This window comes from Schistocerca americana, chromosome 2, assembly GCF_021461395.2.
Source record: "Schistocerca americana isolate TAMUIC-IGC-003095 chromosome 2, iqSchAmer2.1, whole genome shotgun sequence".
Lineage (NCBI taxonomy): Eukaryota > Metazoa > Arthropoda > Insecta > Orthoptera > Acrididae > Schistocerca > Schistocerca americana.
The window spans coordinates 193813773-193828369 of record NC_060120.1 but is presented as its reverse complement, the minus strand read 5'-3'; the positions used below and the strand labels follow the sequence as shown (position 1 = coordinate 193828369).

The following is a 14597-nucleotide window of genomic DNA, read 5'->3' as shown; positions in this document are numbered from 1 at the left end:
CCGGTTATGATTCAATCCAGTAATGAATCACGATGTTTGTGGCAGGCCTCCAGAAATGGCAATGTTGCCCCCATTCACTGTTCTTTATGGTGCCCTGTATGCATTTTGGGCACCCATTGTGCACAAAATTTGTGGTAGCCTAGCTTTTCAGTGACAATTTCAAACAGCAAAGTCCATGAAACTTGTGGAAAAGAAAGAGAAAGATCCATTATTGTGAAGCGATGTTTTTCCCGAATCGTTTCATCAGCTGTAGCGACAAGATCATCAGTCACAATCCTCGGGCGTCCACTCTTCTCTTCATCATGAACATTGGTTCGGCCATTTTTAAACCAAATGCACCATTTATGGATGGAAAATTCACTCATTACATTGTTTCCATACACTTCACACAGTTTATGATAAATTTCTATACGTTTTGGGTTTTTTGCCAACAAAAACCGTATCACAGACTGCACCTCACAACTGGCAGGATTTTCGATTGCAGCGCACATTTCAAATTCGAATATCGAAAAAACCAGACGTGCAGAGACTTTCCCGCTGTCATGGATGGATGCCGACTGGGCTGCCGAGCACACACATACCAAAATATACAAGATGGGCGTGTGCCTAGCAGCGTCAGACGGAAACGTTCCCTACTTTCTGAATAGCCCCACTGTGACAGTTCCAATTTTGTTTTAATCCCATACCCCAGTGTATTTTTCATAATGAATAGCCAGAATTGAAACCTGCCAAAAGAATTCCACTTCTGCAGCTCGATATTCTGAGAAATTTGAAAACAATTTGCAGCACATAGTGTACCGTCCCTTAGTTCCTATCTCCAATTAGAGTGCTTACATTTTCATCTCAAATTTCTTTTATATGTTAAAGACATAATCCATTTTTATCATCCGCCACAACAGCAATGGACACGACAGGTTGGCTACACTATATGACGTGGAAGTTACAACCTTTAAACTAAAGGCTTTTTAATATTTCACTGTGCTTGATGAACCTGAGTGATTTATAGGGCAAAATTTAGTACATAATCAGAAACAATACTCTATTGGGATCAGGAGTACTACTATTATATTTTATGCTAGGAAAACAGGTAAAGATTGTGGAGGAAAATTATCATATAATCACTGCGGTCTACAAAACTATATCAAACTGTCTGCATGATGATCATAAAATATACTGTGATGATGCCTGAAATCACTCTCTGGGTTTACATGTTTGTAATTACAGCAATAACAAGAGTCATAACCACACTAACACTTGTATCTCAAGAGAATAACTATTGCTTTTTATTTTAAGCATTATAAGCATTATAACATGATAAGCATTATAACATTACATGTGAACACTTACCAAATTATTCTTGTCAACATCAGGATCCTCAAGCAATGACTTGTGAAAAATTTGTTTACCTAATATCTCATCAATTAGACCTGCTTTGCAGCCACGAGCAGAGATTGGGGATTTACCAAAAAATGACACTACAGCAACTTTCTTATCATTCAGTAGTATTTGTCTGAAATAAACACATTGCATCAGTGTAAATAAGAAACAGTCTTTTCTGTCAAATGTTTAGTTTCTAATATAAGGTGCTATATAAACATGCACGCATAACTCTTGGTTTTACAGTATTTCATATGGCAGCTCATCCCTATCAGATGTAGATTTATCTTCTCCAGATGCTGCTATCACTATTTATGGCATCCCCAACCTCGACAATGACATATTAATATCATTCCCTTTCTGACTGGTAGTCTGAGATGCCATTGACAAGGAATGAGTGACAATGGAACTTAAAGTAATGAAGCCACACAATCATTTTCATTTTCTTACACACACACACACACACACACACACACACACACACACTCTCTCTCTCTCTCTCTCTCTCTCTCTCTCTCTCTCTCTCTTAAGACAACCATGTAGGGCTGTATCAGGATGAGTTCTGTCAGGAGGGAGAAGAAATGAAATCTTTGAGGTTTCATGATGACATTGTAATGCTGTTGGAGACAGCAAAGGACCTGGAAGAGCAGTTGAACAGAATGTACAGTGTCTTGAAAGGACGATATAAGATGAACATCAACAAAAACAAAACGAGGATAATGGAATGTGGTCACATTAAATCAGGTGATGCTGAGGGAATTAGATTAGGAAATGAGACACTTAAAGTAGTAGAAAAATTTTGATATTTGGGGAGCAAAATAACTGATGATGTTCGAAGTACAGAGGATATAAAATGTAGAATGGCAATGGCAAAAAAAGTGTTTCTAAAGAAGAGAAATTTGTTAGCAGCAAGTATAGATTTAAGTGTCAGGAAGTCCTTTCTGAAAGATTTTGTATGGATTATAGCCATGTATGGAAGTGAAACATAGATATAAATAGTTTAGACAAGAAGAGAATAGAAGCTTTCAAAATGTGGTGCTACAGAAGAATGCTGAAGATTATATGGGTAGATCACGTACCTAATGAGGAAGTACTGAACAGAATTGGGGAGAAGAGGAATTTGTGGCATAGACTAGATCCAACATCATACCACACTGGCTAACAGCATTGTCTGCTGTATTCCTTGGGCATGACACAGCAAGTCAGCAGCATTTCTACATTACACACAATTCCATGATTCACTGTAAACTCTTAGAATCCACGCTTCCACAGTCACTTGCACCAACACAGAATAGATTCTTGAAAAACCATTTTGCTCAGTGGTCACTGACCTCAATTCTCTCCATCTGAAGAGTATCTCATCTAGTTGGGATGGCATCATGCTACCATGTGATTGTATGCCTTGTGATGTCTTTCTTGGCCTCCCTGGGTACTGCAGCTGTAGTATGGTCCAAGATGCAATAGGTTGACTGCTTTGTGATCCTGCACCCTTAACACCTAATGGCTATTACCTGCTGCATCTTCGTAGAACATTCAGTCCAACAACATGTGCTCTGGAGTGCCTACACTGCCACAGGTGCAACTATCATTAATTTTTTGCAGGCATCTAGCACACAGACCATGACCAGACAGGTAATGTATCAGTTTACTCAACAGCTGAAGAAATGTCATTTTCAATCTCTCCCTGATGTTAGGAAGAAATTTATATGTCCTCCTGCCTGTGCCTAAAGAGTCCTATACATTTTGTCACAGTTCCAATTATTATTTGTACTTCCATTTCATTGCCTTTCTTTAACCCTCAACGTGCTCCGCTTTTCCTAATTTACAAGTCCAGTGGGCATAATCCTAGAATTACTAACAATGCGTTATTCAGTGTAGTGCAGTAGGTGTCCACTAATCTTAGTAGCACTCCTTGTTGAACTCTTCTGACTAATAAAGCTGGCTTCAGAAGCTGCAAACTATGATCCCAAATGCTTACGCCATATCCTATGACTGATGCTATGGATTGACAGTATGTTCTGATTATTTTCAAGGGAAGTTGGAATTGCCATTTGTGATGATTAAGATTTTGTTCATCATGTATGTATCTTTTCTGTTTACTTTGCCTATATGATGTGCAAAATTATGACATCCTTCCAGGAAAACCGATAGATATCTTGTTACTGTACTTCTTCTAACAGTTACTATGTTTAATTTTACAATCTGTATAGGTTAATTGTTACCTTTTCAAATGTAATGAAAGTCTTATTAAATCCAAATGTGTTAAGCTTTATTTTAAAGCATCTTATGTGGTCTGGCTTTTTTGTCATTTATTTCATTCTTCTGGTTCTTCCACATTTCTCTGTAGGATTTCAGCACACAGCACTTTACTGCGCTAAATATATCTACATTTCTGTGTTGAGAAGAACCACTTTCATCTGATCATTTCATGTGTTTTGGAAATGAGATATGATAGTGGTTCTTCTCAACACAGAAACGTAAATATATTTAGTGCAGTAAAAGTGCTGTGTGCTAAAACCCAACACACACTTGTGGACGAACCAGAAGAATGATGTAAACAACAACAAAAGCTGGACCACACAAGATGGTTTAGTATAAAGCAAAATACATTTGGTCTTAATAAGACTTTCATAACATTTGAAAAGATAATAACTAACCTATACAGACTGTAAAATTAAACACAGTAAACATGGTAATTAACATACACAACATGTACATCTGCACCTGCAGAAAAAGAGAGACCAAAATAACAAAGAAGATAACATGTTCAATTTTAGCTTAGGGTTTCTTGCTAGATTCCCTTTCCGCAGTAGGTAAATGATTTTGTGAGATGCTAGTGACCGTCCTTCAAGTTCATGGAGTGCTGCATTACATCTGTCTTCTGTAGTTCTAATAATAATAATAATAATAATAATAATAATAATAATAATAATAATAATAATAACTCCGCCTAAGCCGGTCCCAAGCCCGGTTGTAAAAGGAGGAGGGGGAGGAGTAACACCTCGTAAAAAAACCTTGGTTCACCTGGCCCGGGTGATAGTACCTTGTGAGGGTCCCTTGCCAGGGATACGGCGAAGACCTCAACGGTAGTGAAGACGGAGATGAAGATCATCGGTACGGCGGAACTGGCGGAAGAGGCAAGCATTATCAACAAGATAAAGCATATTGAAAAGCCCAGACACGTCTGTGTGGCAACCACCGGTACTCTGGCCAGCGTCTGTTCACCATGTGAGGTGCGGCTGAACACCAAGCTCCAGGAACTAACAATCCCTGGTTCTAACTACCCAGCATTAGCTGGAACTTAATTACAAGCAGTATGATTCGTACAAGTAAAATTAATATTACCCCAGGTGGCCAATCCACTCGCCCTGTGGCGACAACCAAGCTATCGGATTCTGGGGAGCTTGGGCTCGTACGACAGAGAAAGTCGGAGTTCTCTAGTAAACGTCCACGAAAGTCCCATACATTTATTGGCACTTTTAACATTCAGACACTAATTCAGACAGGCAAACTTCATAATCTTACAACAGAACTCAACAAACAGAAAATTCAAATCCTTGCTCTCCAAGAGACCAGATTCACTGATTCAGAAACAATAGACTACAACAATTACCGTATCTTTAAAAGTAAAACAGACAAGAAAATTGGCAAAGGAGCTGCAATATTTGGCATGGCTTTTATTGTAAATAAGGACACCCTTGACTCTGTTATAGACATGAATCAAATCAGTAACAGACTAATGACCATGCGAATCAAGCACACCAACAAAATATATACATTTATTAATGTTCATGCACCTACCAACATTGCCAACAAAAAAGAACCGGAGAAGACAGAAAAATTTTGGGAAAAACTCGAAACTGAAATGTCCAAAATTCCAAAGGAGGATGTAAAAATTCTTCTAGGGGATTTCAACGCGCAAATTGGCAAAGAGAGGAAATATAAAAAAACAGTCGGTAATTACCCTGCACACAAATTCACAAACAAGAACGGCATGAGACTCATCGAGTTATGTCAGCAAAACAACCTAAAAATCGTGACAACATCACTTCGAAAAGACCCCAAGAAACAAAAAACATGGAGATCACCAAACCTTCAGCTTGGTGAATTTCAAATAGACCATGTTGCGATCTCCTATGACTTCCAGAAAGAAATACACGACGTTCAAGTCCGCAGAGGGGCAAATATAGATTCTGACCACTACCTTACCAGAGTTAAAATTAAATTCACTCCAAAAAGGAAACGCCAAAGGAAATCACCACTAATTCCAAAATTTGACTTGAAAAATATCAAGGAATCAGGAATTACAGAAGCATGGGATAAACAACCAACAAACAACTGGAAAGATTTCCGAACGAAAATTATACAGAAAGCAAGAGATTTGATTCCGTTAAAGAAAATATCCAAGCATCCATGGTGGAATTCGAATTGTGATAACGCATTAGAAGAGAGACAACAAGCCTTTTTAAATTACAATTGTGACAAATCAGAAACCACACAACAAACATTTTTCAAAGTGAGAAAACAAACAGCTAAAATACTTAGACAAACTAAAAGAAAATACCTTAATGAACAGCTAAACACAATTGAAGAAAACTTTAAGAACCACAACACTCAAGATTTTTATAAAATATTCGCAAATCAAATCAAAGGATACACTCCACAAAATCTCTGCTTCCGGAAACAGAATGGAAAATTGGCACTAACTAACAAAGAAAATTGCCAAGAACTAGCTAAATATTTCTCACAACTCCTAAATTGCCCACAACCAAGTACAAGATTCCCCAGATTACAACCAGAACACACGAATGAGACTTCACTACCACCATCTCAAGAAGAAATTTATAGTCACATTAGAAAACTCAAAAATAATAAATCATCGGGAGAAGATGGAATTGTAGCTGAACTACTGAAAAACCTTGGTCCAAATTCGTTAAAAGAGATCACTAGCATCATCAAAGAAATTTGGCAGACAGAAAATATCCCAGAGGAGTGGAAGTGTGCACTAATTCACCCATTGCACAAAAAGGGAGAGAGATCAGACGTAAACAACTACAGAGGCATTTCACTTTTACCAGTTACCTACAAAATTCTATCTGCATGTCTCCTAAAGAGGGCACAAGAACAACTAGAACATACAATTTCAGACTACCAAGCAGGCTTTCGTCCTAATAGATCATGCCCGGAACAGATATTCAACCTTAAAACTATTTTAAAGATTAAAGCAATCAGGTCAAAACCAATAATCTGCACATTCGTTGATTTCAAAAAGGCATACGATTCCATAGACAGACAGTCTCTATGTCACATTCTCGAAGAACGAGGCCTAGACACTAAAACCCGAAAACTAATTGAACAAACACTAACAGAAACCAAATCAAAAATTAAATTCAGAGGGGAAATTTCGGAACCATTCTCAATTAAAACAGGAGTAAGACAAGGAGATGGGATCTCACCACTATTATTCAATATAGTTTTGGACAAAGTTATGAAAGAGTGGGAAGTAACACTAAGGAAACAAAGCTTTTGGAAGCCAATTGAACTAGGAAGAGGTAAAGGAAAATTGAACATCCCTTATTTAGCGTTTGCAGATGACTTGGCAATTATAACTGACAGTGAAGAAACAGCAGTAAAACAAATTGAGACACTTAAAGAATGTGCTGAGAAGGTTGGCCTGCAAATCTCCTTTGAGAAGACAGAACTCATCTGCTCAAAATTAGATATTTCGAAACTAAAAACAAAGTATGGTGAAATAACTAGAGTCAAGCACTTTAAGTATCTCGGTGAAGTTATTGAACCAACAGGACTTGAGAAAATAGCACAAAAAAACCGATTACAGAAAATCAAGAAAGTATTCGGACTTATTCAAAATATATATAACAAGAAATGTCTATCAAAAGGCACTAAAATCAGACACTACAACACAGTCATCAAACCAACAGTCACATATGCAAGTGAAACACTCTCCCTGAATAGAAAATTAGATTTACACGAAATTAAGAAAGTAGAGAGAAAAATTATTAGAAAAATCCTAGGACCACGATACACACAAGATGGATACAGGCTGCAGACTACCGAGACAACCGAAAAACTATCAAACATCGAGGCAGATATCAGGAAGAGGCGGATGAAGTTTTATGGACATATAGACAGATTACCTGGAAACAGGTTAACTAAACGTCTATTGGACTATATGACATCACTTAAGGCAACAATACCCTGGGTAACTGAAGTTAAGAAGGATTTGAAAAAGGCAAAAATTGACATAACAAACACATCAGACCGGGATACATTCAGAAGAAAAATCGACAAGTGGAAGTTTACTCCAGAGACGGAATCTAAACCTTTCCGACCAAAGTGGACCGAAGAAAGGAAGAAGGCCTTTGGGGAGGCAATGAAGAAATACTGGGGAAATAAGAAGAACATTAAGAAATGTTAATCACCTGCTTATCGTTCTCCCATGGGGACATTCGCTAATAATAATAATAATAATAATAATAATAATAATTTGGAAGGAAAAACTGAAAACATCCAAAATATTGAAACTAATACTGGAGGAGCAGAGGAGGATGTCTACAGAAGGCCTTCATCCAAGTGCGTTCCTTATGGAAAAGCAACAAGATTTCTATGTGAACAAAACTTCCAATAATTGAACAGCAACATAAAATCAGTGTTGCCGTATGGGTGTGAAACCTGGAAGGTGACCTAATAAGTCACTAAGTAAATACAGACTTTTACAAATCAGGATTATGAGAAATTCTGAGAGTATTTTGGCTGAAAATAATATTCTATGAAGAGCTTTGGCACAACCAGCGCAAAAATCAGATAGCAATATAGAGACAAGCCCTGATTGGAATCTTCAGGGCCATCACAGAAGAGGAAGACAAGGATAATGTAGAGAAGGATAATGCAGAGAGAGGCAACAGAAGCATGAAGAATGTGGTGAGAGGTGAAGGCAATGGCACCAAACCTGAGTCCATGCTTCGTTAGAGCCCTTTGTTCCAACAAATGGAATGAAATGATGTAAATCATGGCAGAAAATTGCAACATTTTGGAAATAAAGAAGTAATGATGAAATTTATCAGAACATAGAAAAAAACCAGAGACAATAAGGAATAGAAAATTATTATTTTTGAACATATTTACAGAATGGATGATAATCAACTGACTAAGCAGATCTTAAAATATCTTAGAGAAAAGAAATGAACAACCACCTGGATTTATGAGGTTATAAAAGATTGGAAAGGAATAACTCAAAAGAAAAATTTTGGTAAGAGAGATTTTTGGGGAAACTTTTAAAACTGGAAGGATTCCAAGGCAAGAGGGAAAAGAAAACTAGCACAAAGTGGTTTGAAGACAACAAAAAGAAACATAGTGACATAATGAAGGAATACTGGAAGAAAAGGAAAGAACAACAAAGGAAACTGAAAAATGGTCCTTAGAAGGCCTTAGTCCAAGAATAAGAAGAAAATTACAATACAATTATATATAATAATGAATACATAAAATTTAAGAAATGTCACTCTTTCTAATATTTCACTAAGCTATGTTGTGTTCTTACCAAATGTGAGTAACACTGCCTAACAAATAGGTGTGGTAGCAATAAGAAAGGAAGCAATGTGACCAAGAACTTATCTACTCAGAAGAAGAACGAGAAAAAATAGGCTAAGAGTAGCACATGAGAATGAAGGAGGAAAACAGACATAGAAATGTGTCAGGAAAATATTAAGTAGGAAAACACTTAAGAAGAGTAGTTTGTTTCACAGTAGTATACCTGAAATGGAAAAGTAGATCAAGAGATATTTAGTGCTATGCAAATGTTGAGCCAAGATGTTGGACACATCCAATTTAGTATTGCAGTTATGAGATGATAAGGGGTATTTGATATGCGATGACAGGTGTTTAAGATGCCAGTGATTAAGAAGCCAATTAAGTACACGGAACACATGAAAATCACAGTATCCATCCAGTCACATCCAGCCTGACTGATCACAGAAAGGATTGATGTGGTCGAACAACCAAATGTTGTACACATATCTTACAGAAGCACTTGCAGCTGGTTTGAGTCTTCTGGAGTTTTCACTGTGTCTTGTTGAACTATGTTACATCAGTTAAGATATGGCAGAACTTAAGACTGGACTAAATTTTATGTAATTTGAGGTGCAAATATTTTTATAAATTTTTGGATTGTGTGTATACAGGAGTGAGATTTCCTGCATGCCGCAGCAGTATATTCTTCCCTATTAAGATATTCCTCCAAGATTACATTAAGCTCTTTTAACAGTTTTTGATAAGGTAATTAAATACCATACCAGAGGAACAGTTTCATGAAAATGCCCACTAATCAAGTTTTGGCACAATATGAGAATGATTTGTGACTTCTTAGGGTTTAATTTACGGTCCAGATTGTGATATTAAACAAAGACTGTGATTCCTACTTGTTGCAACAGCAACAACTTTTTAGGGCTGGCATTTAGACATAACTGGATGTCACCAACATATAAGTGGTACCAGACGTTGAAAATACACTATAGTTGTAATGTTCTTTTATTATCACACAACCAGTTTCAGGCTCTTATACGACCATCTTCAGGGGCCATCTACGAGCAGAGGGCACGGACTCCACCCCAGCGCTGAGGGGTCAGAGCACCAAGTTACGACACCTGAAGATGGGCGTATAAGAATCCAAAACCGGTCATGTGATAATAAAAGAACTTTACAATCGTAGCAGTATTTCCAACCTCTTGTATAATGCTCAGTTGCAGATGTTCCTCCAACAGGATCGTTTGTATATAAGTGGTAGTTACAAAAATGGAGCACAGATGAAATATCATTGATATACAGCACGAAATACAATAGACCCGGGTCTACACCCCAGGACTCTCCAGAGAGTACATGTTTCTATGATGACTTCTCCAGCCTACAAGTGACTCATCAAAACACAGTATTGACTGTTTGAGAAATTAAGCTGTTTCATTTTCATAAGATATACACTAAAAATGGGAAGTACCCAAGAGATATGGTTGGATGTCAATGTAATTTTGTACATGTACACACCATCAGCAGGTAGGTACAGGATAAGAGTTACAATTCTCTGTGACAAGGAGAACAGCCATTAGAATGTGTTAGTGTTATGAGTGATATATGTTATATACTGGAACACACACACACACACACACACACACACACACAAAAATAAGCCACCATATTGCATTAGTCATTACTTAAAATGTGTTGGTGCATGTCATGAATGTAAATATATGACACAGGACTTTAAAAGCAAACATCCAAATACTAAATGCATACATTTAGTACTTTATACACTTTTCGTACAGTTACAAATAATGGTCCATAACCTATATTACTTGTATAAGTGTGACTGCAGAAAAAATGACGTCTCAAAACAAAAAAGACATATGCATATGGTTGTTTGTGTTTAGTGCTGTTTTCAGATCTGGTGAGATATATCAGGATCATGAGCAGCATCAGATGTTGAGTGATTACTGCCCGGACACACATAGGCCATGTCCTCATGTGAGATACCATTATCAGCACCTAACACAGACTGAAAGAGGCCGCATAGTGAATCTCCATTCGGCCAGCTAGTCAAATCTTGCAATACCCAGATTTGTGGGGCATTTTGATCTGGCCAATGTAGCACTGCATGAGAACATATCTTTGCGCTCCCTGTGGCCTGGAAGATTCAGTGGGGAAGAGTGCCATAAAGCCATTGTATCCTCTCCTGTGCAACCAGGCCCATAACTGTACATTAGTCATCAAGGACCCAATCGAACACATCTGACCACAACAAGGGAGGATCGCCATATTGTGCACCAAGCACATTGTAACAGCCTCACATCTGTGTCTACTATCCAAAAATAAATAATGGCCTCCCTACAACATTCTGTGTAATCACACACTATTGGTCAGAGACAAGTGGCAGCCAGACTAGAGAATTAATATCCTAAGCATAGACTGATGTAAACACTATATCACAAACAGCTGTGGTTGAATGGCATCACACTGTATTTAGTATGAGTCGCAGCTCTACACTACAGTGGATGACCATCGTCAGCGATTATGGTGGTGACCTGGAAAAAGATCCCATTCTTTCAATGTTTGGAGAGGCACAGAGGTGTTACTCCTGGTGTAACAGTTTGGGGAGCCATTTGATATGACTTCTGATCATGGCTGGTTGTGATTGGGGGAACATTGAAGGCAGAACGATACTTCACGGACATCCTCCATCCCTATGTATTACTTCTCATAAGAAATTACTGTAGTTCCATTTTTCAACAGGACACTGCTCATCCAAAAATGGCATGTGTCTCTATGAAATGTCTGCATGATGTTGTAGTACTCACATTGCCAGCAAGATTCCCAGATCTATCTTTGATAGAACAGAAGTGGGACTAGCTCGGGCATCAACTCCATCCCATCCAAGACATCAAAAACCACTTACAACAGTTGTGGGCCTGGTTGCCTCAGGAGAGGATACAATGGCTGCATGACACTCTTCCGCACCGAATCAGTGCCTGCATACAAGATAGAGCAGGTTCAAAGTCATATTGGTAGGCGGCCTCATAGTGCCAAGCTGTTTGTAAATTTGACTCAGTGTTGTTATCACTGAAGTGACATTGTATACCCTTACCACGCATGAAGTTTTATTTCGTTTCAGCTTTCCCTTCTGGGCAACTGCACCTTTTTGGTCACATAGTGTGTATCAAAATCAACAGTATCAAAAACCTTGCTGATATCAAGCAGTGTTAAAATGGTCAGTTCACACTTGTCATTGCATGTTTGATATCAAATTTCGCTCCGATTAATTCAGTTGCTATGCTATGGTGTTTTTGAAATGACAACGGCTGAATGAACAGTTAAGGTCTTGAATCTCATTCAAAAATGTATTAAATCTAAGTCTGAACGAAAATGTAATCACAAATTACAATGTTAATCGTTAATTCATTACAAATTTAAATCTGTTAACTGAAGCATACGCACAAAGGTGATTACGTCGTTTCTACTTCCATTCCTAAGCACTGTTATCATATCTACATAACACATGTTCTTGCTTATAGTCCACAAACAATAAACATTACATTTTCTTTACGCTACATCATTTTGGCATAACTAGCTCAATTCTTCAAAACCATTGTATTTAAACAGGAACATAAAATGTCATGTCTGGTAACTTGTTTAGAACGAAATTTGTTTCAATATGTTATGTACTTACTCTTCAGGGGGCGTATATGGTAAATAAAACTTTGCAGTCCCCATTCTTCACAGCTTAATGTTCGTTACACAGAACCTATTTGTTTCTTCTAAACCATGTCTAAACTTATCAGTACGAATTAGAACGATTCATAATGGAAATCGATGTTGTGCAACGTCTTCACTTATACATATGCTTTTTTCCAGAATAACGTAACACTTGCAAACTTTTAGAGAATTGTCTTGCTATGCCACACGCTTCTGCTACACATGTAAACATAAACATACAGTATACACACACATCTTTGTCTTGTTGATAGTGAAAGACTTTGAAGTTTCAAGGATCTTATACTAGGCAAAGGTACTGTATATCAGAGTTCAGAGATGTGGTCGAGATCGAAAGAGTTGTTTGGTGTTGTGAGTGTTGTGTTATTTTTGCCGGAATTAGAGGTATGGCTGGAACGAACGCTTCTAGTGCATATTCTGCCGTTTTTGTTACAACACCAAATGAAGAGGTAGCGAAGAAACTGGCTCACGGACTGGTCAACAAAAGAATGGCAGCATGTGTGAACATTATTCCTAAAATAACCTCTGTGTACTTATGGGAGGGTAAAGTGAATGAAGACAGTGAAGTATTAATGATGATCAAAACGAAAACATCAAGAGTGGAAGACCTAACAAGCTTCGTTAAGGAGAACCATCCGTATGACGTGTGTGAAGTAATAGCGTTACCCATTGAAAAGGGTAACGCTCCCTACTTGGACTGGATAAATGACACTGTGACCGAAAAATAACTGTAATGTCATGTCACCTAAATCATTGGTATACTTCCTCGTTCTGGCAGTTGTGTTGATCTACTGAAACAGTGGGAAGTGTTGTTGCATTTCATATTGTAACCAATTCTTGATTCGTTGTTACAGTACAGAACAAGTCACATTTTCTTGTATTCCTTATAGTGTTTTGCATATTCTTATTAATAACTATTGTAGCTACGTTTGCTGCAAGTGAAATATATTTAATAAGTGACCTCATGAATGGTTAATGTTTCGACTGCTAAACTCGAGTATTGCCATCACTGTTGTAGGTTCGTAATTGTGTTTGACACCATTTTAAACCTGTGAGACATTATTTGAGTGTATACTGTCATGTAGTAGTCACCCTCCACATAAAGACCTGTCATCGGATTAACAGACACAAATGAAAGCACTAATTGTTATTGTAAGACATTTAAAGAATGGGTTGAAAATGCTGCATGTGTATACAAAGGAAACAAATTCTAAGGTTCGAGTGGACCTTCCCACTGATGATGAGAATTGTCAGATTTTTAACAAAATAGTGACACATAACAAAGGTTATTTACCATGGGTGCTAATCACCTAGGGGTGGTGTCGACCTCATTGTTAATAAGTTAACGGAAACTTTTAAAATCTCACCTCCCAAAAGTAAGATAATGTTATGGGGAAATAAAATCCAGATATCACACGACTCATCTTTAGTTGACGAGTCGTGCACATTCACAGCTCTCGTAAAGATAAATGTTTAATTGAGTAATGACAATTAGGCAAAGTTACAATATAATTAAGTAAATTAATACCTATTGTAAGCTATCAATTGAAGGTTTCACATTTCACAGGCGGGAATTTTGGATTAGGATTTGTTTACGTTGTGATATACTTTAAGTTACATTATTGTTTTAATAAAGCAAAGTTTATGTTGTTAGTGTATTCTTATACACTATCCATTTGGTTCTCTAGTAAATACCCGAAACAAAAATTTCCGAAATGAGTGAGAAGTTTATATAGTGTAGGCTCAGTTCTTTGTTTACTTTTGTTTCGTCACGTAAACAATACAGGTTAAATCGTTTTTGTTTCTCCAGAAGTTCTGAATTAGTATCCGAACTTTGGGCCTAAACTTTCTAAGAAATTTGATATATTAATTTAGTAGTCTAGGAAGTTATTCTTGTTTTAACTTAGACTAAAGCTAAAAGTTGTTCCGCCACGAGTGAGAAG

The 14597-nt window shown here is 37.4% G+C and overlaps 1 protein-coding gene across 3 annotated transcripts in view; it reads right to left on the bottom strand.

Moving 5' to 3' along the window:
• The window catches only part of LOC124595422 (protein SMG8), a 94308-nt gene extending 81426 nt beyond the window's left edge, over positions 1-12882 (bottom strand). For 2 of the 3 annotated variants that reach the window (XM_047134154.1, XM_047134155.1), the window contains exons 1-2: positions 12611-12882; positions 1348-1510 (exon numbers count right to left, since the gene is read on the bottom strand). In XM_047134154.1, the coding sequence (XP_046990110.1) occupies positions 1348-1510; positions 12611-12654 (207 nt within the window). In that variant the 5' untranslated portion in view covers positions 12655-12882. Of the gene's footprint in view, positions 1-1347; positions 1511-12610 lie in introns of those variants that run through there. The other variant, XM_047134156.1, reaches the window with a different exon arrangement.
• Positions 12883-14597: the final 1715 nt, after the last annotated feature.